The 23,123-nt window shown below is 38.7% G+C and overlaps 2 protein-coding genes across 17 annotated transcripts in view; one reads left to right on the top strand and one right to left on the bottom strand.

Moving 5' to 3' along the window:
• The window catches only part of map1aa (microtubule-associated protein 1Aa), a 46,300-nt gene extending 30,594 nt beyond the window's left edge, over nt 1–15,706 (top strand). For 2 of the 4 annotated variants that reach the window (XM_001921037.9, XM_073907338.1), the window contains 6 exons: nt 3,445–3,527; nt 3,649–3,789; nt 3,893–10,742; nt 10,837–11,069; nt 11,256–11,429; nt 15,050–15,706. In XM_001921037.9, the coding sequence (XP_001921072.4) occupies nt 3,445–3,527; nt 3,649–3,789; nt 3,893–10,742; nt 10,837–11,069; nt 11,256–11,411 (7,463 nt within the window). In that variant the 3' untranslated portion in view covers nt 11,412–11,429; nt 15,050–15,706. Of the gene's footprint in view, nt 1–3,444; nt 3,528–3,648; nt 3,790–3,892; nt 10,743–10,836; nt 11,070–11,255; nt 11,453–15,049 lie in introns of all 4 variants that reach the window. The other 2 variants (XM_005166530.6, XM_009303461.5) reach the window with 1 other exon arrangement.
• The window catches only part of ppip5k1a (diphosphoinositol pentakisphosphate kinase 1a), a 97,704-nt gene that overhangs the window by 13,513 nt on the left and 61,068 nt on the right, over nt 1–23,123 (bottom strand). For 6 of the 13 annotated variants that reach the window (XR_012382691.1, XR_012382689.1, XR_012382696.1 and 3 more), the window contains one exon: nt 21,492–22,923. The gene's annotated coding sequence lies outside the window, so the exon portion shown is untranslated. Of the gene's footprint in view, nt 1–1,710; nt 2,420–11,141; nt 11,393–21,491; nt 22,924–23,123 lie in introns of those variants that run through there. The other 7 variants (XR_012382694.1, XR_012382697.1, XR_012382698.1 and 4 more) reach the window with 7 other exon arrangements.

Below are 23,123 nucleotides of genomic sequence, written 5' to 3'. Positions count from 1 at the left end.
TCTGGGGTCACCACAGCGGAATAAACCGCCAACTTATCCAGCATATGTTTTACTCAGCGGCTGTTCTTCCAGCTTTAACCCAGTACTGGGAAACATCCATACACACTCATTCACAAACACACACACACACACACACACACACACACACACACACACACACACACACACACACACACACACACACACACACACACACACACACACACTACGGGCAATTTAGTTTATCAAATTCACTGATTGGACTGTGGGGGAAACCAGAGCACCCAGAGGAAACCCACACTAACATGGGGAGAACATTCAAACTCCACACAGAAATGCCAACTGACCTAGCCTTGAACCAGTGACCTTCTTGCTGTGAGGCGACAGTGCTACCCACTGAGCCACCACGCCGCCTGAAGTACTTTTAACTTGCATCAGTTATACGGACCTAAACATCAAGTAAAAATCTGACTTACTAAACTATGATAAATCAACATAAAAACATGTGTTGCTAAATTTTTTTGAGCACACATTTTTTACAGTGTTAGTGTTCAAGTCATCCAACATGTTCAACAACAACAGCTGAACATTTAAAAAATGGAGAAACTTTTAACTCTCTTAAATGATGATGACGTGTTGAAATTTTCTAATCTAGTCCGGGCGTTCCCAAACTTTTCAGCCTGTGACCCCCAAAATGACAATGCCAGTGACTCACGACCCCTAATATCCCCTGAGGTGGTTATGAATACAGAAACCTTGAATGCAATGGCACACAAACACCAACAGACCCAAGTCTATTCTTTGTTTATTTTTTTATGTATGTGAGTGCTGTTAATGGGCCAGAAAGTTTTACCTGGTGTTATAAAATGAATATGCTGAATCTGACGCTATTGCTGTGTCTTTAATATAATTTAATTACCCCAGGGGTCACAATCTAATAGAACTATAAGCTACTATATTAACTATATAGTATATAGTAACTATTTTTTTCTTCAGTAGGTTATGCATAAAATATGGTAAATCTTAGGGTTTAATAAAAATAAATAGATTTTTGGAAATAAACAGGCGACCCCCCCTTCATTGTCCTGCGACCCCCACTTTGAGAACCACTGATCTAGACAATCACATTTGCACCTCGTTTTCAGGATGAATGAAGAAACAATCTTACAAGTATAGTTTCAGCTGTCAGGATTAAGTTTTATCTGGTGGAAAAGTTAAAGAAGTTCTCAGATGCCGCTCAGATGTTGTATATCTGCTTAGAAATTATGATCTCTTTAAACAGAGGCACTGTGTCACAGTTCCAAATTTAGCTAAAGTGAGATTTTGAAAGAAATATTTTGAAGAGTTTTGAGATAAAAGACAGATAGTCTTAAATGTGACTTTAAAACTCTTAAAGCCTGTGAAGCAATCAGTCAGTCCCACTGATTTCTTCCCACTAAAAGCATGTCAGTCGACTGGATCATTTAATTCTTGAAACCAGAATTGCCCATGAAGCTTAAAATTCAGAGCATAAGGAGCTTCCCTGAATTGGCATCAAACCGAAGACTGACTTTTACCAAATTGGTCTTAGCAAGTGTAAAATACATCTGACCCCATTTGTCATTGTTTTACATTCTCAGTTGTGTGATACTGAATTAACTAATTTTAGAAACCATCTGCTAAGCTGCTAAATATTACTATATCTGTTCCCATGATCCATGTCCATACATCATAAATCACTTATGGATATCAGAAATATTTTTTTATTAATAATTGTTAATTTACTATTATGCATTTGTTTGTTTAATTTATTACATTTTTGTTCATTTATTTCATAATGAGCATCATTTTTTAAATCGTATTTAGTGCAGGCTGATAAGATAAACATTCTGTTACATTTTCTTGTTTGTTCCATAACAAACTGACTAAGGAGGAGGAGTTTACATCATGTGTCGAACACTTCAGCATGTTTTCAGATGCACAGTCAACGGTAGTTACCTGGGTCCTAATGCTACTTTCCCATGAGATGTTCTGTATTCATCTAAAGAGATCATTGTAAAATAGTCATTGTGTCTGTGGCATCTAATTTTGTGGCAGTAGTTTTACAATTTACAGTATGAATTTGATAAATATTAATATTTGCTTAATATTAAAACAAATCTTTCCTTAGATTTTTTTTAGTTTCAAAGCAAAACCCCATCCGCCTTCAACTTCTTAAATCTGATATGACCATAAAGTAGAACACACAAATGCCTTTTTATTATGATAGTAAGGTGCGCATCTGCTCAATGTCACAGGAGAGCATGCAGCCTGACATAGCTGCACATAACATTATCTGCTCTCTGTATCAAAGTGAAGGCGCATATGAAGGTCATGTTGACAGCTGTCCCAAAGCATCTTGGTTGTTCGGTATAAAAGGATGTCATAATGTTGTCAAATGTCTGGAAGGTCAAAACTCAGCCTAGCATATAAGAAACCAGAGTAATCTGTAAAACGTTTCAGGTTTCAAATGAGCATTGAAAGTAAAATGTTGCTGTTGGGAGAATCTGAAGGTTAAACTGGGTTAGCACTATTTGTAGTCTACTGCTACCATCCAGAGTCCAGTGCACAATACTACTCCATGAAAAATGTGTTATTTTTTCATATCTATTTTTCCTATTCATTTTATTTGTTTGTATATAATATATTTAAAATTTATTTAAATACATTTTTATTCAGACATGCATTAACATGATAATTTCCTGGTAGCCTTTTTTTAAAAAGCTTATCAGGTTGAGCATGCATACATACTGTATATTAGAGAATATGTGAGGAGCTAAGTCAAACCATCAGTGTTCTATTTAAGTCCGAACGCCCTTGTTTCTCTCTCACTGCTGTGAACATTACCCTATAGATACCCTATAGAAAGATCTAAATCTGTAATGTGTTAACAGCGATGAGAGCTTTGTGCTTATTACAGACTAATAATGCACTAAGTCTCAATTTTGCTTGTGTGTTTCAACCGTGCAATTCTGGATTTATATTTTCAGCTAGAGAGAGGATTTTTTTACCCTTTTCAGAAATGCTGCAATGCGTCGCGCAGCACCAAGACTGGGTCAGTGTAACGCGGCTGGCGGCAATCGCCAGCTCACCATCCCCATGGCAACAGCCAATAGATTTGCTTGCAGAAGCTTTGCAATATTGTTTTGATTGCACGGAATTGAGAATACTGCTTTCACAGGATTAGTGTACTCCTGCACAGCAGCAGGAACAGACAAAGAATAGTGAATAAACAGTAATGAAATGCATGGAGGCTGTGATTGCATCATCCCAATTGGTTGCAACCTTTTTTTTCTACAATGTATTCCTTATGCAAAATTATTCTAAATAAACTGTATTTTAAATAAATATGACCTACTTACACCAATACGTTTACAGGAAATGTGATAGGAATTAGCACATCTTTAGCAGATAATTTCAGTGTGTTTTACTCCTGATTGTTTTCAGGACAAAGACTTCTGCAATATAAGAGTGATATCCTTGAGACTGTTGTGTTGGTGAATCCTTCTGAGGAGAACATTGCTATAGAGGTAATCTATTTCCTTCCCTAATTTCTGTCAGCTGAAATGTTTGCAATATTTGCATGCAACCATCCAAATGATCAATTGTAACATTAAACATTAAAGCAAATGCATTCTCTTTCTTTTCTAGATCAGAACACTGGTCTGTGACTCAGCAGGCCACAAGTTATTGGTCCTAAGTGGGCAAAGTACTGACCGGAGTGGTGACATTATCCTGCAAAGTGGAGCGTTTGGTTGGAAGAATCTCTCTGACATTCTCTCAAGTCGTAGGGTAAGTGGCTACTGCAGCATTACAGAGCCCATAATACCTCACACAGCACTTAAACATTTACTTTTTATTGAACTATAAAAAAACATTTTATTTTTTCTTGTAGATTAAAGATCTCCTAAATCAGCCATACTCAGGCCAACAAGCCTGTTTGACTGTGTTCTGTAAAGGAGAGGGGGGCTGGAGCTCCCTAGGATACGTACAGGAGCAGAGCATACTGAAGTACAGACTGAACCCTGAGCCTGTGCTGCCTGAAATGGAAGGTGTGAGTGAGTTCACAGAATATGTCTCTGAGACTGTGGATGTTCCTTCTCCTTTTGAGCTCCTGGAGCCACCAACGTCAGGAGGTTTCCTCAAGCTGTCCAAGCCATGCTGCTATATTTTTCCTGGAGGACGGGGAGACTCTGCTTTGTTTGCAGTCAATGGGTTTAATATTTTGATAGATGGCGGATCTGACAGAAAGTCTTGTTTTTGGAAGTTGGTCAGACATCTGGATAGGATTGATTCTGTTCTCCTAACACACATAGGAGCAGATAATCTCCCTGGCATAAATGGACTGTTACAGAGAAAAATTGCAGAGCAGGAGGAAGAGAAGATCCATGGTTTAAATACCTATGGAGACTGGATGAAAAATCTCATCTCACCAGAACTTGGTGTTGTGTTCTTTAATGTTCCTGAGAAGCTAAAGATGCCTGAATCCACACTGAAAGCAAAGAGAAGCATTGAAGAGGCATCTCTCACATTGCAGTACCTTCACAAACTTGGCATCAAACCTGAGCCTCTATACAGGGTTGTGAGCAACACAATTGAGCCTTTAACACTCTTTCACAAGCTAGGCGTTGGCAAACTAGACATGTATATTCTAAATCCTCTCAAGGACAGTAAGGAGATGCAATTCTTCATGCAGAAGTGGGCTGGTAACAGTAAAGCTAAGACGGGTATTGTCTTGGCCAATGGCAAAGAGGGTGAAATTTCTGTCCCTTACCTTACATCAGTAACAGCTCTGGTTGTGTGGGTACCTGCCAGCCCAACTGAAAAAATCGTCAGAGTTCTGTTTCCTGGAAATGCCCCACAAAACAAAATATTCGAGGGTTTGGAAAAGCTGCGGCATCTCGATTTCTTACGATATCCAGTAGCCACTCAAAAGGATATGTCGTCGGGAGCTCCGCCTCCACTGATTAAACAAACTAAAATGAAGCTGCGAACTGATAGCAAAGAAAGTCTTAAATCATCTCCTAAAATGTCCTCCACAACAAAAGCAAGCAAGAAAGAGGCAAATGAAGATATTGAGTCAAAGAGTGAATCTGTTAAGGAGAACAAAGCTGAAAAGAAAGAGAAAAAAATGAAAGAGACCGTTAAAGCTCCCAAACCGCTGAAACCCAAGACAGCATCACCTGATTCACTTAAGCTTGAGAAAAAGAAGCTACAAAGAGAAAAATCTCCTAAAAAGCATGTAAAGGAGAAGGCATCCAAGATGGAGGAAAAGAAAGATCTGGAAAAGAAAGACACAAAGAAAGAAAAGACGGAAGTAAAAAAAGATGACATACTTAAAAAGGAAAAAAAAGACAAAGTTAAGCCTGAACTGAAAAAAATCACAAAACCTGATCTGAAGCCCTTCACCCCTGAAGTCAGGAAGACTCTGAACAAAGCAAAGGTTCAAGTAAAGCCCAAAACAGAAAAAACAAAAGCTGCAAAGGAGCAAGAAAACAGGCCGGCTGCTAAGCAAGCTTCAGTGGAGAAACAGGAGATAGACAGGTCCTTAGTCTCTTCCCCAGAGGATCTTACCAAGGATTTTGAAGCCTTGCGACTAGAAGAGGAACTGTCCAAGTCCATAGAGAGCAAAATTCTTCCAAAAGTCCAGTCTGCAGTGGACACAGTTGTCCCTCACATTGAATCTCCTGATGAGGGAATAAATACAACTGATGTTGAGACAGAATCTCCTCTTGAGGAAAGAGTACCATATGGAGCAAACGCAAATAAATTCGCCTCTAAAATCACAGACAGATTTGAAGATGAGGGTGCAGCTACAGAGTATGACCACACCACAGGACTGAAAGGTGCTAAGACATCTGACCTTGCCAGGATGGGAGAAGATGCAATGAAACCCAAAAGAAGTGATAGTGAAGAAGATGAGGATGTTATTGAGAAGGCAGAGCTTGAAGATGCAGAGGATATAGTACATGAGGAGGAACTCAAGTATAAATCTGATGAGTCAAGGAAAGAAAAACTTGGAAAGGACTGGGAGACAAAAAGTGAGATTAAATCTACCAAATCTCTGGGTGCTGCAGATCATGTTTCTTTAATCCAAGATGAGACCATTCCAGGTTACTCTGAGACAGAGCAGACTCTCTCTGATGAGGAGATTAATGAGGAGACAGAAGAGCGAATCCCACATCTTCAATATGATGTTGGTTCTTACGACATCTCAGTTCCTGATGAACCGGGGACATTTGACACCATCCATGGCATGAAACCACCAACCATATCTGTTGCTTCTGAGTTCTCATCAAAGGGATTTGCAGTAGACCAGGAGCCAGTGCTTTCAGCTTATGCAACTAATATAGTTGCAGCTCCATTGGCTGAAGAAGAGCACATATCATCAGCTACCTCTATCACTGAATATGACAAATTATCATCCTTTGCCACATCTGTTACTGAAGATCAGTCTATAGCATCTGTGACAGCACCACCTACTGAAGATGCAGGAAAAAGCTCTTTACTCTTAGATACTATAAATAGTATACCATCATCCATACAGACAGATGCTACTCAAGGAAAAGAGTACCTTCACTCTGCTGGAACTATCTCTCCAACTTCTTCCTTAGAGGAGGATAAGTGTTTTAAATCACCTCCCTCAGAGGAATATCAACCTATTGTGCCAGAAACAGAAACTACAGTGAAGGCTACTGCTCCCACAAATTATGAGGATGAGGAAGATGAGGAAGAGGATGAGGATCAGACACCAAATGTCGATATGCCACTTGGAAAGATCCATGAGGGTTATGCCTCTGCTGCCATACTCCAAGACACTGAGAAGGCTTCTGATAAGATTCACTCATCAATGGCACCTATTCCCCCTCCTGCAATGTATGTTGGCACACAAGAAAGAGATGAAAAGGCATCCTTTGAGCATAAATCTAAATTGAGTTCTCCTGAGAAGATTTTGTCTTTCTCACCAAATTTACCTTGCACCTCAGAGGTGAACATTACCTCGGAGAGTGAAGAAAGATGCCTCAGTCCAGATGACAGCACTGTGAGGTTCGCCTCACCTACACAATCAGGACCAACCAGCGGTAGCTACTCTCCAACTGAGGAGAGGTCACAGAAGCCACTGACTGTGGATAAAGAGGAAAAACTGGACAAGGAGACTGTTGACTCTTATTTGACCAAAGATGCTACTTCTGACAAAAAGTCTGTGAAAATAATTGATGATGAAGTGGACCCTTTTGTAAAGGAGTTCTCAAGCACCAAGACTGCAAAATTTGACTTGGAAGATGAGGAGGAGGAAGATTATTATGGAAAGGAAACATATAAGGTGTGTGGTAAAACTAAATATAAAGAGGAAAGGGAGTGCACTTTTCTTGATGAAGAATATTCCCAAGAGGCAAAACCTCTAAAAGAGGAGAAGCTGTTTGAAAATAAGAAAGAATCTGTGGAAAAGGAATCATTAAATGATAAACCACAAAACGTGACCTCCTTGGGCCATGAACACAAATCCCAGATGCTTAGCTCAGGAGAGGAAGATGAAAGCGAAACTGAGGATGGTGTTTACTCAAGCATAAAAGCACCACAGGGCAAGTTAGATTCCATGTCAGCAAGCCAAGGAAAAAAGGATGTTTCATTCTCAGAGACAGATGACCAAAACGTTTCTAAAGACAGCGATAAAAGTGTCCACTTCAACTTGTATTCATTTCCTGAGGGTGAGAAAGGCCTCAGAGGGGAAATTGAGAGGGTGGTTAGGCAAGATACACCATATGTTGGGAAAAGCTTTACATACTCTGATGTATATGACAGTAAATCAAGTTCAGTAGATTCCTACTCTCCAAATCTACCAGTGGAGCACACTTTTGATGATACTGATGTTACTCCAAAGAAAACAGAACAAGAGGATTCCCTAGATTCTTCCACTGTCAAATTTTCTGATCCTAAAGCAACAGATGAAAAACAAACATCAGATTCATATAGTAAAACGCAAAGTACATACATGACACCACAGTTTAGGGATTCATCTGAAGCAACATTCTCTGAGAAAATAAATAAAACTGAAGAAAGGACATTTGAGAAAACCTCACCTATTTCAGCAGAGAAAGACCCATTGTCAGTTCAATTTGAAAAGCCTGATTTTACTGGTATGATGGAGGTTAGTGCATCACAGTCCACCCATTATGAAGCTGACAGGTTAATCTCTGATTACAGTGCTAAAAGTACAAGCTGTAGTTTAGGCCAATCTACATTTGGCCCAAAAGAAGTAATGGCTGGAGACATGAAGATGTTTGCTGATGGAGAGGATGAAGACGAAGATGAAGAAGAAGATGAAGATGACGAGGATGAGGAGTATGGAGAGCATGCAAGTGATAGTGATACAGAGAAAGGTGCCAAAGAGAAAGATGCTGAATACCCAATGAAAAAAGTAATCAGTCCCGTACCAACTCAGTTCCAGGATGAAAAGAAAGACACCGTTACACACGACAACACTAGGAGCTTAGGCTCAGAGGATTATGGGAAATCTTTAGGTTCGTCAACATTTGACACTCAAAGCAAAGGTGCTGCCTCATCTTATCCTGTTGAAAGTCATATTAAATGCTTTTCTGGATTTGAACATTCTTCAAGTGAGGAGAAAGATGAGTTTGTAGAAAATCATGACAAAGTTGTCAAGTCATATTTACCCTTGTCAACGAAGACTGCTGAAGATAAATGCTCTCACTATGATGACAAAGATCTTGAGTTTGACAAGCAACAGACATCAGATGCAGTAGAGAAAAAAACAGGGGACCCTGTATCATTGGGCTTGGGTTACACAACTATGTCAGCCACAGCCTACTCTTCTTCCTCTTCTTACAGCCATTCTTCATCTGCTTCAGCATCTCTGTCCACTAGCCGCCAATTTGGGGATGAGTTAGAGGCTCAAGCCTGTACTGGATTCGATTACTCATCTTTCAAAGATGAACATTCACCAGTGAATGATTCACCCTTCTCTAGTTCCAGCGGTCAGGCTAAGGATGGATATTTAGAAGTATCAGAAAAGCTGACCCCTGCAACAACTACCGCTGAATCAACATCTAGCCTTGCAAGATTCTCACCACTGTCACCCTTTGAGGAGATCAAGCCTTTCCCTCCTCATGCAGGTACTTGTGTAGTTGACAAGAAAGAATCCACTTACACTGGAAGCAATATCTCAGATCAGGGACTACAAAGTCAGTGCTTTTACAAGCCAGAGTGGGATGAGGACTCAAGACTACAAGCTGAATTAGGTGCAACTGGACCTTTCTCCTCAGTTCCTCCGGCCACACAGAAAGACACCTTGCCCAGAGATCTATGTGGTGCTTCATCAACACTTGAATTTGAAAAACAGTACTATGAAGAGACTGAGAGTAGTGAAGAGGAGGATGATTATATGTATGAAACTGAACAGGATAAACTTCAGTACCAAAGATCTCCAGTTACAGCTCAAGCAGACAAGAAAGATGACACTTTTTCCTTAAGCGAGACACTATCAAAAGACATATCTTCTAGTTTGGGAGGTGCTATTTCAAACATGCATACCTCATATTCTCTTTCATTCCCAGAACCCACAAAACCAGACACAACAAATGGGCCTGCAGAAGTTAGCCTGACTGCAGCAGAAGCTTTTGGTGGAGCCTGCAAGGTGGAAACAAACTTGTCAAAAGTAGAGATGAAAGGCCAAGAATTTGACATAAAGAAAATTAGGAGCCCAAGTAAATGGCAAATGCAGCAGCCACGAGACATATATCCAGGGGCGTCCCCACCCCATTATCGACATGAGGATGAATATGATGAAGAAGAAGAGACAGAGCCAGAACACCCTGCCCGCCCTCTCTCTCTCTCATCCACAGAGAAACCTTTCCAATCCTCTTATTACACAGACGATCCAAACAAACACGATGATGACTCTGACTATCCTTCAAATGTTGGTGTCCGTCCACATTCATCAACTGCTTCCCCAGGCTATTCCGCCTGTGAGAACAAGCAGAGGAGAGGAGACACATCTCCATCTTTTATAAACCCAAGCTTATGTCAACTTTCAAGCGATGAAGAAAATGAGGAACAAACAAGCCAAGCATCAGATCAACAGCAACCGGTGGGGAAGACAAGGTTCCACAAACAGCCTCAAGACTACTCTCACAGTCATCATTGCGAGGACAATGAATTGCAACACTTCTCCGGAGCCATGGCTGCTGGAATTAGTGCCAGTGGGGAGGACACCCCTCCAACCTCTATCAGTGAGCCATTGCATTCACAGTCAGATTCAGATGTTCCACCAGGTACAGAGGAGTGCCCATCGATCACAGCAAAAGGAAATGACTCTGATGATGATGCAGATTACCTGCCTGTAGATAAATCATCTGGAGCTTATGGGGGGAAGCATTACTTATCTAGATCACCTGACAAAAATCATGATCCCTTACCATCACCATTAATGGACCCTGCTCCTTATCCTCCTCACCCTGATGCATGTATGGTTGATCCTGAAGCTCTGTCAAGCTTAACAGACAAACCAATCAAGAAAGATACAAAAGCAAAGGGTTTACGTAAATTAGGTAAAACAAAGTCCTCATCTCCAGCGAGGAAGGCTGATGCTAGGCGGAAGCGCTCCCCATCAAAGGAGCCCTTTGCCCACACCACCTCTCTTAGAAAAAAGGACATGGAGGATGATCTGTCAAGGTCAAGCCACAACACTGGCAAAGGCCTTGTCAATGGCCTGAAGAATACCGCAGGTATAAACATAAACTTTTGAATATGCAAATCATGAGCAGTTCACCAACATAAAGCTGATGCCAAGTTTGTGCTCATTTTTATTGTTTTTAACAGGTTCAAATTCTTCAAAATTCAGCACAGCGGTGCCCCCTGGTCCTCCTATCTATGTGGATCTGGCCTACATTCCCAACCACTGCAGCGCTAAAAATGTGGACCAGGAGTTTTTCAAACGTGTTCGCTCGGCATATTATGTAGTGAGTGGAAATGACTCTAGCAACGGAGAACCGAGTCGTAGTGTACTAGATGCCTTGCTAGAGGGAAAGGCACAGTGGGGATCCAATTTACAGGTAACATTCGTTAAATGCTTCTTTGTAGTTTGCTAATTAATATGCTGAATATTTTCTGGATGCTGTGCATATAAAGATTGCAGTTAATTTGTTTTATTTGTTTTCAGCTTAAGAGAATAATTAAAAGCATTCTAAAGTCATAGGCAGAAACTGTCATTCTATTAATGTCTTATATTCGTTTTATAGGTAACATTGATACCTACACATGACACAGAAGTGACCCGCGAGTGGTATCAGCAGACCCATGAGAAGCAACAGGAGCTGAACATCATGGTCCTGGCCAGCAGCAGCACAGTTGTAATGCAGGACGAGTCATTCCCAGCCTGCAAAATAGAGTTCTAAATTCAACATGGCTCCCAGGTCCACATTTTTACTCTCAAATGGTCCGTTACAGCCTTAATAGTTTACTCAGTGTATAATTAACCTGTTTTTGCTTTTGAATTTCCCAAGGTTTAAAACAGCACATGTTGTCTATTGCCCAAGACACCCAATCAAATGATAGAAACTTTATTATTTCCTGATGATGAGATTTATTCGAGTGCAGGAAAACAGAAGGATGATGTGCCTTTCAATGTATACTTTTCAGGGTGGCTTTTTCCCTTTACATTGTACAATACCTAAATGGAGAACAAAATTCTTGACCCTTAGAGTTTAGACCAGGGCCTGTTTAAACCAGTTTTCACAATCACATTCTCAGTAGTAGTTTTATACTGAACAAGGTAACCAAACAAGTGTGCTAAACGAATTAACAAAATTGAAATATAACCTTATTTACAATGCTATTTAAATAAGCACAAGTATACCTCTTGACTTTTTTTGAACAAAAGCACCAGAAAGTCCCCTATTACTGCAGATTGACTGGATGAGGTTCTATTGCTTTTAGCCGATTCTTCCAGGTGTCATTCCAATCTTAATGAACCTGTTGCTTTGAGGCCCTGATATACACAACATGGCGTCATCCTCCACCACTGCACACGTTTTATTCAAGAAATATAAATTAATACCAATTCAAATCTTTTCTAACCCATCAAAGCTATTTATTACTCACTGTGTAAATTGCAATTGAGGCTATATACCTCAGTAGAGAGATTAAAGGGACAGCACACCATTGTCTCTCTTTTATGTGGTACTAGATTTATTTTTCTGTTGAACACAAAGGAAGATATTTTGAAAAATGTTGGAAACTGGTAAGAATAGAAGGGAAAATACTTTGTAATATGATTTCATTCATTCATTTTCTTTTCGGCTTAGTCCCCTTATTATTCTGGGGTCACCACAGCGGAATGAACTGCCAACTTATCCAGCATATGTTTTACACAGCGGATGCCCTTCCAGCTGCAACCCATCACTAGGAAAAACCCATACAATCTCATTTACACACGTACACTATGGACAATTTAACCTATAACCTAAAATTCATCTATAGCGCATGTTTTTGGACACACTGTTATGTTTTTCTCCACACAGTTATGGCAACTGACCCAGCCGGGACTCGAACCAGCAACCTTCTTGCTGTGCGGCGATTGTGCTATCCACTACGACACTGACACTGAATATGATTTTAACATTCTTCAAAATATCTTAATTGGTGTTCAACAGAATAAAGAATCTAAAACAGGTTTGTGTCAAGTAGAGGGTGAGTAAATTATAACAGCATTAAAATTTTGGGGCAAACTATCCTATTAACAAATGCCCAGGTGCTAGTATTTTAGAAATAATTGGACGAATATATTAAAAATATTACAAGTTAAAAAAACGGAAATATTATAGACTTGTGTGGCAGCTTGCACAAAATGACGTTACATTCCTGACTCAGAGAGTAATGTGTTCAATCAACAACAGCAACATTAATGTGATACTGATACTAGATCAGGACTAAATGATCTTGATCTTCGAAAAATACAACTGAATAGAGAGTCTAGTCTTTAACACTAAATGAAAGAGTGTACATGTATGGAAATCAAATCTTATTTTGTTGTTAAATGATGTATAAAGTGTACGTTCACAGAGTTTTACTTATTTTTAGTGTTGAAGTTCAGAAGTATGTTTTATTATGAGCTTATTAGGGTTTCTTTCTATTCATTAGGACATTGTAATGATTTCTAGTTATAAAATGTACAGTATATACTGAAGACATAGTTGCTTATTTAAAGGGATGGAAAGAAGGGATGACTGATATGTAAGCCAAAGTTGCAAGCAATAGAAGTGCATGGTATTCAATGAATACACTATGTGTGAAAGGGTTTTAAGCTTATGAAAGATGTGAGTTATGAGCACTGCACTTAGCCTGTTCCGATATATATATATATATATATATATATATATATATATATATATATATATATATAGTGTTTTAAACCTATTGAGGCTTTAATATGAGGATTGACATCTAACAAAAAGGTTTTTCCAATTAATCAACAATGAGAATACATTTAAAAATACTAATTCTTATAAAAGGAACACTCATAGTATGACTTTACAACTCACCTGGGGGTAAACAATTGAGTTGTACCATTTTTTAATCTATTCAGTCGATCTCTTGGTCTGTCGTTAGCACTTTTAGCTTAGCTTAGCATAGATCATTGCATCGGATTATACAATAAGCATTGTTAAATAATCTTCCTTATTATAATTGGCTCTTCTTTAGTTTTGTAGATTTACTGTGTAATATTATTGTACCTGCAGCAGCTATGGTATGACAACATAGTACCTTGATTATTCCACAGGAATTGCATCATAGGCTAGTTCATATCTGCTTGTTAAGTCGTGACATATGGAACACTGTTTTTCAGGTCCAAGCCGCTACTCATTTGAGTTAAAAAAATATTCGTTTATGGCCACTTTTTAGTACCATCACACAATAAAGTGAATTCTATCTAAAATCATGGTGTACACATCAGTCCCTACACTTGCTGCATCACAAATATCAAAATTTGACCAATTTATAAAAAATGAATCACTTTCTGGCCATCAGATATTAGGCATGGACACACAAATATATATATATATATATATATATATATATATATATATATATATATATATATATATATATATATATATATATATATTGCAATCGCAATTTTCAAAAGTTTTACATCGCTTTGTAATGTTTATTATTACCATTTGATGAGTCTCCCCATACAGTTTGATAGAACACTGAGGCCCGGAAGCCGCTTTGCCTAATGTCACACTTAAGAAGCGGATACATATCGACGTAAAAAAAAGCAACATTTCATCTTCTGTCAGTCTTAGTACATGATGCTACTACAGAAAAGCCAAGCTTTGAATAGGAAAAATTATCTAATCTCTTTTTTTGCAAATTCTAAACAAGGTCTTATTCAACTTCAATGATTTATGCTAAGCTAAGCTAAATAGCCTGCTACCAGACTCAGAGTTTAGCTGAATAGTTATAGAAAAAGAATAAAACTCAACTGTAATGTAATGAGCAACTGTTCATTTAAAACAGAGTTTTCCTTTGAAAGACATGAGGAAAGATTGCATAGTTTCTTTAAATGTCTCATTAGACATTGCGGATAGGTCTTACTATATAATAAATGCTAGCGCTGGTTTAGGCTCTTGTCTCAGAGCAGGTTGAGCGATGAAAAGCAAACTCTGTACAAGTACTGTATGCTCTGCATGTAAATGATCTTGAGGTAAGAACTGAACATGCATTTGAATACTGTTATGCTTTTAGGTGCTTGGCTCAATTAATGTCGTCTTTATTAATGAAGGAAGGTTTTAAAGGAAAATAAAGTGTTTTCCTGATCCATTTGAGTCCGAATTTAATCTTCATGCTTTTCAGTTTTTACAGTTCTGATGTTCATTGTCCCAGTCTAAAATATTTGATTGTTGACTTGCACAGTTTTGATACTCAAAATGACAACATACTGTATGGTTGAGCATAATCCCTCATAACTTTCTCTGAGTCACAATATTCAAGAATCCGCATTTAATGCTTGCCTCTAATGTTTTTTAAGGTGCTGTAACTTTTGAGCTTCTGGTTATTTGGCTGTGCCGCCTGACATGGTGAACCCAGATGTGACTTCGCAGTACCACAGAAATAAACAAACACATACAAGTTCCAGACTGCAGACTGCCAGATCAAGTGACTAGATCACTGATCACATTTTATATTCAAGATTTGTAAGTGTCCGGATGATTCTTTTCTTTCTTTCTATATGTTTGAAAAAGAAATAAACTAGTCATGATGTGCTGTGCAAAACATCCTTTAGTTGCAATGTTGAGTTTGCCATCTCAATAGCATCAACACTTTTGAAATATAGCATTCCATTGAGCCTAGCTGTTTATTGCATGTGACCTTAAGTTTGAACTTGTATGTAATAGTTCATAGTTATATGAAATAAAGTACTATTTTAAACATATTTAAATGATAAACGTCTCAACTGTACTGACAAGGCACATATAACCAGGCCGCGCTATCATTTCTAGCGTGCAGTGTTGTTAAAAAATATTTATGTGTACTTTTCATTTTTTTTCCATTACCTTTGCTTTCAGTTCTCTTTTTTATGTGCAATAATCTGTATCTTTCTTTAAACTCTCTAAATGAGTGTCTACAAATATGTTGTAGAAAGGTAAAGCTGATAAACGCTAATAAATTATGCTAATGGAAAATATCAATGGAGTTTTGCCTGTTCTTGTGTCAGCTGCCATGGAATCATGGAATATCTTTCATTTATATATGGGCTAACAGTTCAGAATCTTGAATTCACTTTTACTTTTTTACATTTTATTCATATAAATGAAAAAATAATCTTCTAACGACACTCAATTCTGTCAAATTATATCTTGTTTATTTGTTGTTTTTTTCTATTGTCCATATTTGTAAGTGATAAATGTGTCTGCCAAGGCAAAATTTCAAAATGTTAACAGTAATGTAAAGTACTAATGTCAAATATGAAGACAATACTTGACAAAATAAGTTTGTTTTATAGCATTTATATCTAAACCCACCGTCCAATGTATTAGGTACACCTTACTTGTACCGGCTTGGACCCACTTTTGCCTCCAGAACTGCCTTAATCTTTCATGGCATAGATTCAACAAGGTACTGGAAATATTCCTCAGAGATTGTTTATCCATATTGACATGATAACATCACACAGTTGCTGCAGATTTGTGAATCTCCTGTTACACCACATCCCAAGGCTCCTCTATTGGATTGAGATCTGGTGACTGTGGAGGCCATTTGAAAACAGTGAACTCATTGTCATTTTCAAGAAACCAGTCTGAGATGATTCACGCATTATGACATGGTGTGTTATCCTGCTGGAAGTAGCCATCAGAAGATGGGTACACTGTGGTCATAAAGGGATGGACATGGTCAGCAACAATACTCAGGTAGGCTGTGGCATTGATAAGATGCTCAATTGGTACTAATGGACGCAAAGTGTGCCAAGAAAATATCTCCCACAACATTTAACAATCACCACCTGCCTGAATCGTTTATGCATGGCAGGATGGATCCATGCTTTCATGGTGTTGATGCCAAATTCTGACCCTACCATCTGAATGTCGGAGCAGAAATCGAGACTAATTAGACCAGACAATGTTTTTCCACTCTGCTATTGTCCAATTTTGGTGAGCCTGTGTGAATTGTAGCCTCAATTTCCTGTTTTTACCTGACAGGAGTGGCACCCGGTGTGGTCTTCTGCTGCTGTAGCCCATCCGCCTCAAGGTTGGGTGTTGTGCATTCAGAGATGCTCTTCTACATATCTTTGTTTGAACGAGTGTTATTATGGTGGCTTGAAAATCCAACATACTGTTATCTATCGTAAACTTATTATTCTTCCGTCTTCTTTTTCTTCTTCTTCTGAGACAAATTTTAAAGTGTCTCTCCTCTTAAGCCTTTCAAGCTACATACTTTAAACTTTCGTCAAACCTTCAAACTGGTCTGACTCGGGTTGCAATATCTTTTCTAACTGATCTGACTTTGGTTTTTCCGAAAAAAAAGACCCATTGACTTAACATTGGGTCAAACTTTGTGAGCTCATAACTCTGCATCAGACTGCCCTACAGAATAGAGTCTGGCCTCATTCAACTCAGTCTAGCCAGCAGCCAATCACTGATGATCTTTAGACTTACTAACCACTCCCTAGCAACCAATTTTAACTCCCTAGCAACTTTCCCATTAACTGTGACTAGCTATTCTAACACATGCTAATTGTTTTAACATCCTACTGACATGCTAATTTAGCTAGAAACATGTTAGCAACACGCTAGTCATGCTACAAACATGCTAGTAGCATGCTAATTCATGCTAGAAACATGCTAGTAACATGCTAATTCATGCTAGAATCATGCTGATTCATGCTCGAATCGTGCCAATTCATGCTATAATCATGCTAACAACATGCTGATTTATGCTAGAAATATGCTAATAACATGCTAAATCATGTTAGAATCATGCTAATAACATGCTGATTCATGCTCGAATCATGCTAATTCATGCTATAATCATGCTAACAACATGCTAATTTATGCTAGAAACACGTAACATGCTAAATCATGCTAGAATCATGCTAGTTTCATGCTAATTCATGCTAGTATCATACTTGCAACATGCTAATTCAAGCTAGAACAATGCTAGCAACATGCTAATTCATGCTAAAATCATGCTAGTTACATGCTAATTCATGCTAAAATCATACTAGTTACATGCTAATTTATGCTAGAACCATGCTAATTTATGTTAGCAACTGCCTCAACTCAGAATACTTTAGCAACCCCCTAGCAACACCTTAACAACTGCCTAGCAACACCTTAGCAACAACATAGCAACGCCTTAGCAACCACCTAGCAACACCTTAGCAATGACCTATAATACCATAGCAACCACCAAGCAACACCTTGGCAACAACCTAGCAACACCTTAGCAAGCACTCAAAACACACTAGCAACCACCTAGCAACACCTTAGCAACCACCAAGCAACACCTTAGCAACACCTTAGACAGCACTCAGAGCACCCTAGCAACCGCCTACCAAAAAACATGCCAATCTATACTAGAAGCATGCTAACATGTACTTAAATATTCCGACTGTATCAAACTTCATAAAAACTACTTTAGTTATGTACACTTTAAAAACAAATCAAACTTTCAGACCATAAAGTTTGCCCTTAAACTTTTATATCTAGTTTGAGTTACTGTTGCCTTTTTGTCAGCTGGTACCAGTCTGGCCATTCTCCTCTGGCATCAACAAGGAATTTGCACCCACAGAACTGCCGCTCACTGGATATCTTCTCTTTTTCAGACCATTCTCTGTAAACCCTAGACATGGTTTTGCGGGAAAATCCCAGTAGATCAGCAGTTGCTGAAATACTCATACCAGCCCATCTGGCACCAACAATCATGTCACGTTCAAAGTCACTTAAACCTTCTATCTTCCCAATTCTGATGTTTGAACTGCAGCAGATAGTCTTGACCATGTCTACATGCCTAAATGCATTGAGTTGCTGTATATATATATATATATATGAATATTGTCTCCACAATCTAAAGGAAGTTATTCAATATTATATTAATTTGGATTTCAGTCCTAAAGAGCCTGAATAATATTAAAACACAGTTTACACTATACTGATATAATAAATATGAGATGAGTGTATGCCAGCGTTGAGCTCTGGCAGGTGGCAGCCGCTACTGAAAAATCAAGCTCAATTCACATACCGATGACATCACCGTCTGGGTCACATGTCTATTAATGCTGGCACCCATCTTTTCTTCCCCACCCTGTCTGTTTCTGAGAGAAAAGCCATAGAAATGAACAATGGGCTTGTGTTGAAGAAAACAGATCGCAGTGCTTGGCAGAGCGATGGGCAATGAGGACAATGACCCACTGTTTCTAATCACATGCAAATACATACAATTTGGATTAAGTAGTTGAATGAGATGCATTAATAACTATGATGATTGTTTACGCTGTGTTGTTGAAGATGTGTTTTTTGGAGCAGCTGCCGTTAAAAGAATGAAAACCCTCAGGTGATAAATAATAAAAAAACCTGTTGTCATGCCAACAAGTAAGAGGATGAATAACATGCTTGAGATAATGATGCTTCAACAAGTATACACTTGCAGACACCGAGAATACAGTAATATTAAAATGCAAATTACACAATTATTTAAAAAAAATTATAAAATTATTTTTGAGTAATGAAATACCGGATGAGGTTTCAAAATATGATTATGAAAATCCATTTTTGCTTTTGTTTTTTATTCAGAGCGGTAATTATTGTTTTTATCAGTAGTACCTTTGTCTATCTATATAGCCGACAAGAAAATAAATGAATGAGAATTCGGACAGAATTCAGTCGGTGGACAGATCGGGAAGTGAACAGTGGAGTGAACTCCAAAAAACCTCTAGAGGTGGAACAGACTGGTGGACGAAGAGGCTCACAAGGGGAACAGACTCTGGTAGAGAAGAGGTTCAAGGGGGGAACAGACTCTGGTAGAGAAGAGGTTCAAGGGGGAACAGACTCTGGTAGAGAAGAGGTTCAAGGGGGGAAAAGACTCTGGTGAAGGAGGAAGTTCAAGGGGAACAGACTCTGATGGAGAAAGAGGCTCAGGGGGAAACAGACTCTGGTGGGGGAAGAGGTTTAACAGAGAAACAGGTTCTGGTGGAGGAAGAGGTTCAAGGGGTGGAACAGACTCTGGTGGAGGAAGAGGTTCAAGGGGTGGTACATACTCTGGTGGAGGAAGAGGTTCAAGGGGTGGGAAGAACTCTGGTGGAGGAAGAGGTTCAAGGGGTGGTACAGACTCTGGTGGAGGAAGAGGTTCAAGGGGTGGGAAGAACTCTGGTGAAGAAAAAGGTTCTAGGGGAACAGACTCTGGTAGAGGAAGGGGTTCAAGGGGCATAACAGATTCTGGTGAAGGAAGAGGTTCAAAGAGGAACAACCTGGTAAAAAAGAGGCTCAAGAGGGAAACAGACTCTGATGGAGGAAGAATTTCAAGGTGAAACAGGCTCTAGTGGAGAAAGAGTTTCAAGGAGTGGAACAGACTCTGGTGGAGGAAGAGGCTCAGGGGAAAACAGACTCTAGTGGTGGAAGAGATTTAACAGAGAAATAGGTTCTGGTGGAGAAAGAGGTTCAAGAGGTGGAATAGATTCTGGTGTAGAGGTCTGCATTCCTGTGGCTGTAACTAGTGTAATTTTGGATGGGAGTGGGCGGTCTAACAATAACGGTCTTGACTCCCGAGCGAGCGAGCATGCGTATGTATATGTGTGAATGAGACAGCGTGATTCTGTGTTTAAGTTGTTTGTTGCTGGCTGTAGTGGTGGAGAAGATTCTGGTGAAGGATTACGAGTCACACGCAGGACAAGCAGCAAAATAACAGAAATTCAATTATTGTTCAAAAACAAGATGGGTCCTATCATACATTTGCACACTTAACCAGACTCAAGTGTTTTTTTTTTTTTTGCTAGTTTCAGTCCAGCACATGTATCATTTTCATGTCTTGAGCGACATTGTTTAAACAGCCAGTGCTATTATAAATAATAGTTACTTCAAATAAAAGCTATTATAAATAGCCAATTTGTGAGCTCATGGGTGTGATGGTCTGAAAAGTGTGTTAATGCAAATTGTTTACATGTTGCTGGAATAGACAGTACTGTTGAACAACTAAAAGATGGTATACAGTATAATGGCTTTTTTGATGTTGTGATTTAAAGAGTGTATTAATAATAGGCAGATCCAAAACACATGTACACGTTGCTTATTACACACACAGGGACGCACAGCAGCAAATACTTACTCCTGTACTTTCATCTTGGGGCTTTGGTGCAATCCGGCTCATTCCACAGACGGTCTGCTCGTGTATGAGGCAAAATCCGTTTCCTAACAAGTGAAGTGTTCAGTTTTTGTGCAAACACAGATTTTATTGAGATAGTAGCTGTGCTTTTGAAATGTTGAAAAACAGCGCAGATTCGTTCGGCATTGGTATGATTCCACTAGATCCTGATTTCAGAGGTGCACCCAGCTCTATGAGTTCATGAACTCACCCAGAAACTAAACTTGGATAATGAAGACTTTTAGTCGTGCTTCAGACTAAGCCGAGCCCAAATTGATGAGCTGTTGTTGATGAACAATTGATGAACAAAAAAACTTAAAATGAGTACACCCAAATGAATCTGTTGGAGAAAAATACTAAATCAGATGTAATACCTGTATAACTTGTTTGAATTGAAATGTATTATCTTTCTATTCCTAAAGATGTTCGGTGACCAAACTCTTATTTTAATGGATATAACTGTTAAATAAAACTGTTTTGTTTGAATGCACCAAATCTTTGGGCTAAATTCACTGAGAAATTCTAAAAATATATATTATAAAAAAGGGGTGTACTTCTTTAACAGTACAGGACTGACCGAGACAGAACCCTGCTAGGTTCACAAAAAAAGACAATCATTTTCTGCAGACAATGCCACTTTTATTTAAAACACTGTAAATCAAAGTGCCATTTAATACTACTGCACAGACAGCATACAGCACCAACAGTACGATAAATCTGAGTCGAATCCATCAGAGGCAGATGCTTTAATATGTCAGTGATTACAGTTGTCAAGTGGGTTGAATGTGCTTTACTGTACTCCAAGCGGAGTGGAATAATTCACAGACACTGCTGGAGTAGGGAAGTGAAATGATCATCTCTAGATTCTAGAGGTTTAACAAGCTGGTCCTACATCAGTCAGAGTCAGTTCATTTTACACACACACTTTCTGCATGCTCGGTAAACAACGGGTTTACATAACTGTTTTTTTTTCCTGAACAGATTTAGATCAACCATATAACATTAAAGTATATCTTTCTGAAAAGCAGCATCTTTTTACTGTACACTAAATCAGAAATAAGACCAAATGTCTGGTGGTCTGATAATCTCACCGCGTTTGATCAAACAGGAGGGTCACGGTACAAAAGAGTACTTCATTGTCCAAAATGTGAGTGGTAAAAGGCAGGAGAAATGTACTTAAAATGAAGCCCACTGCTTATTTTCCTGTGACAGCGCTGTATGTTTTACAAAAATAAAAACTAAAATATAAAAAAAAGAGACTTAATTATTTGCAGTCTCATTGTTAAAAGTAAGCTGCATATTAGTCAATAAATATATTTATATTTAGACTACATTTATGTATTTTATAATGATTTAATAAATTATGACAGTGGTATAGCAAGCTTTGGCAAATAGTAATGAAATGTTCAAGGAATAATTCTCTCTGAAATAAAAAGAACTCGTATCAGTCCAACCCATAATATGTTTGTTTCTCTTCAAAACATTTTCTTCTGAAACTTTTAAAGATTTCTATCCCTTCACTGGAAGTACATTTTTCCAAAAACATGAGGCCTTCGAAAAACAGGTTATCACTTTCTATGATTAACAAGTTTAATCAACATGGCTCATTCTGAAAACATAACCCTATTATATATACATTATTGTAGCCAGAGAATTATGTAGCAAGAAGTACGTATGGCTGCATTTGGTCTTTAAAGCCGCCTTTCCACTGCACATGACAAACAACTAGCGACAGACCGGAAGTCATTCATTTACAATGAAGAGTACTCTGGGAGCTGCGTGGAGTTCTGATCATCTCTGTGTGTGGAAAATTCAGATCTGATTTGAGCTGCGGATCCGTTAAAATATTTGAACTTCTGCACCTAGACCATATGTGATCAGCTGACTGGATTTGATGTATTCCAGTGTTACGGGGCGGTATGATGCTGTTCCTTTTCGCGCTTACCACAATATGGACTGTTTTCCCACTGTTACCAGCTTGTCCAGTGGCTCGTCGTATAGGTCGGAGGATTTGAGACACAGATCGGATTTGACTGTGACGACGGGGTTCTAGGATAGTGAAGAACGATTCCAGAAAGCAGGTTAGACAAAAACAAAAACCAAAAAATAAAAAAACAAGTAAATAACATGGTGACAACTTGGTAAAATCTGAAAACGTGTTAAAAGTCAGGCTGCCGCCAGGGCTTTTTTTTCTGGATTGCTTTTTAAAAAATTCGGTTCGGTTTAGGGAATTTGGTGGGCGGGTGAAT

The sequence above is a fragment of the Danio rerio genome, chromosome 7 (genome assembly GCF_049306965.1).
Source record: "Danio rerio strain Tuebingen ecotype United States chromosome 7, GRCz12tu, whole genome shotgun sequence".
Taxonomy (NCBI): domain Eukaryota; kingdom Metazoa; phylum Chordata; class Actinopteri; order Cypriniformes; family Danionidae; genus Danio; species Danio rerio.
The sequence above is the reverse complement of the archived record's forward strand: the minus strand, read 5'-3'. Positions and strand labels throughout refer to the sequence as shown.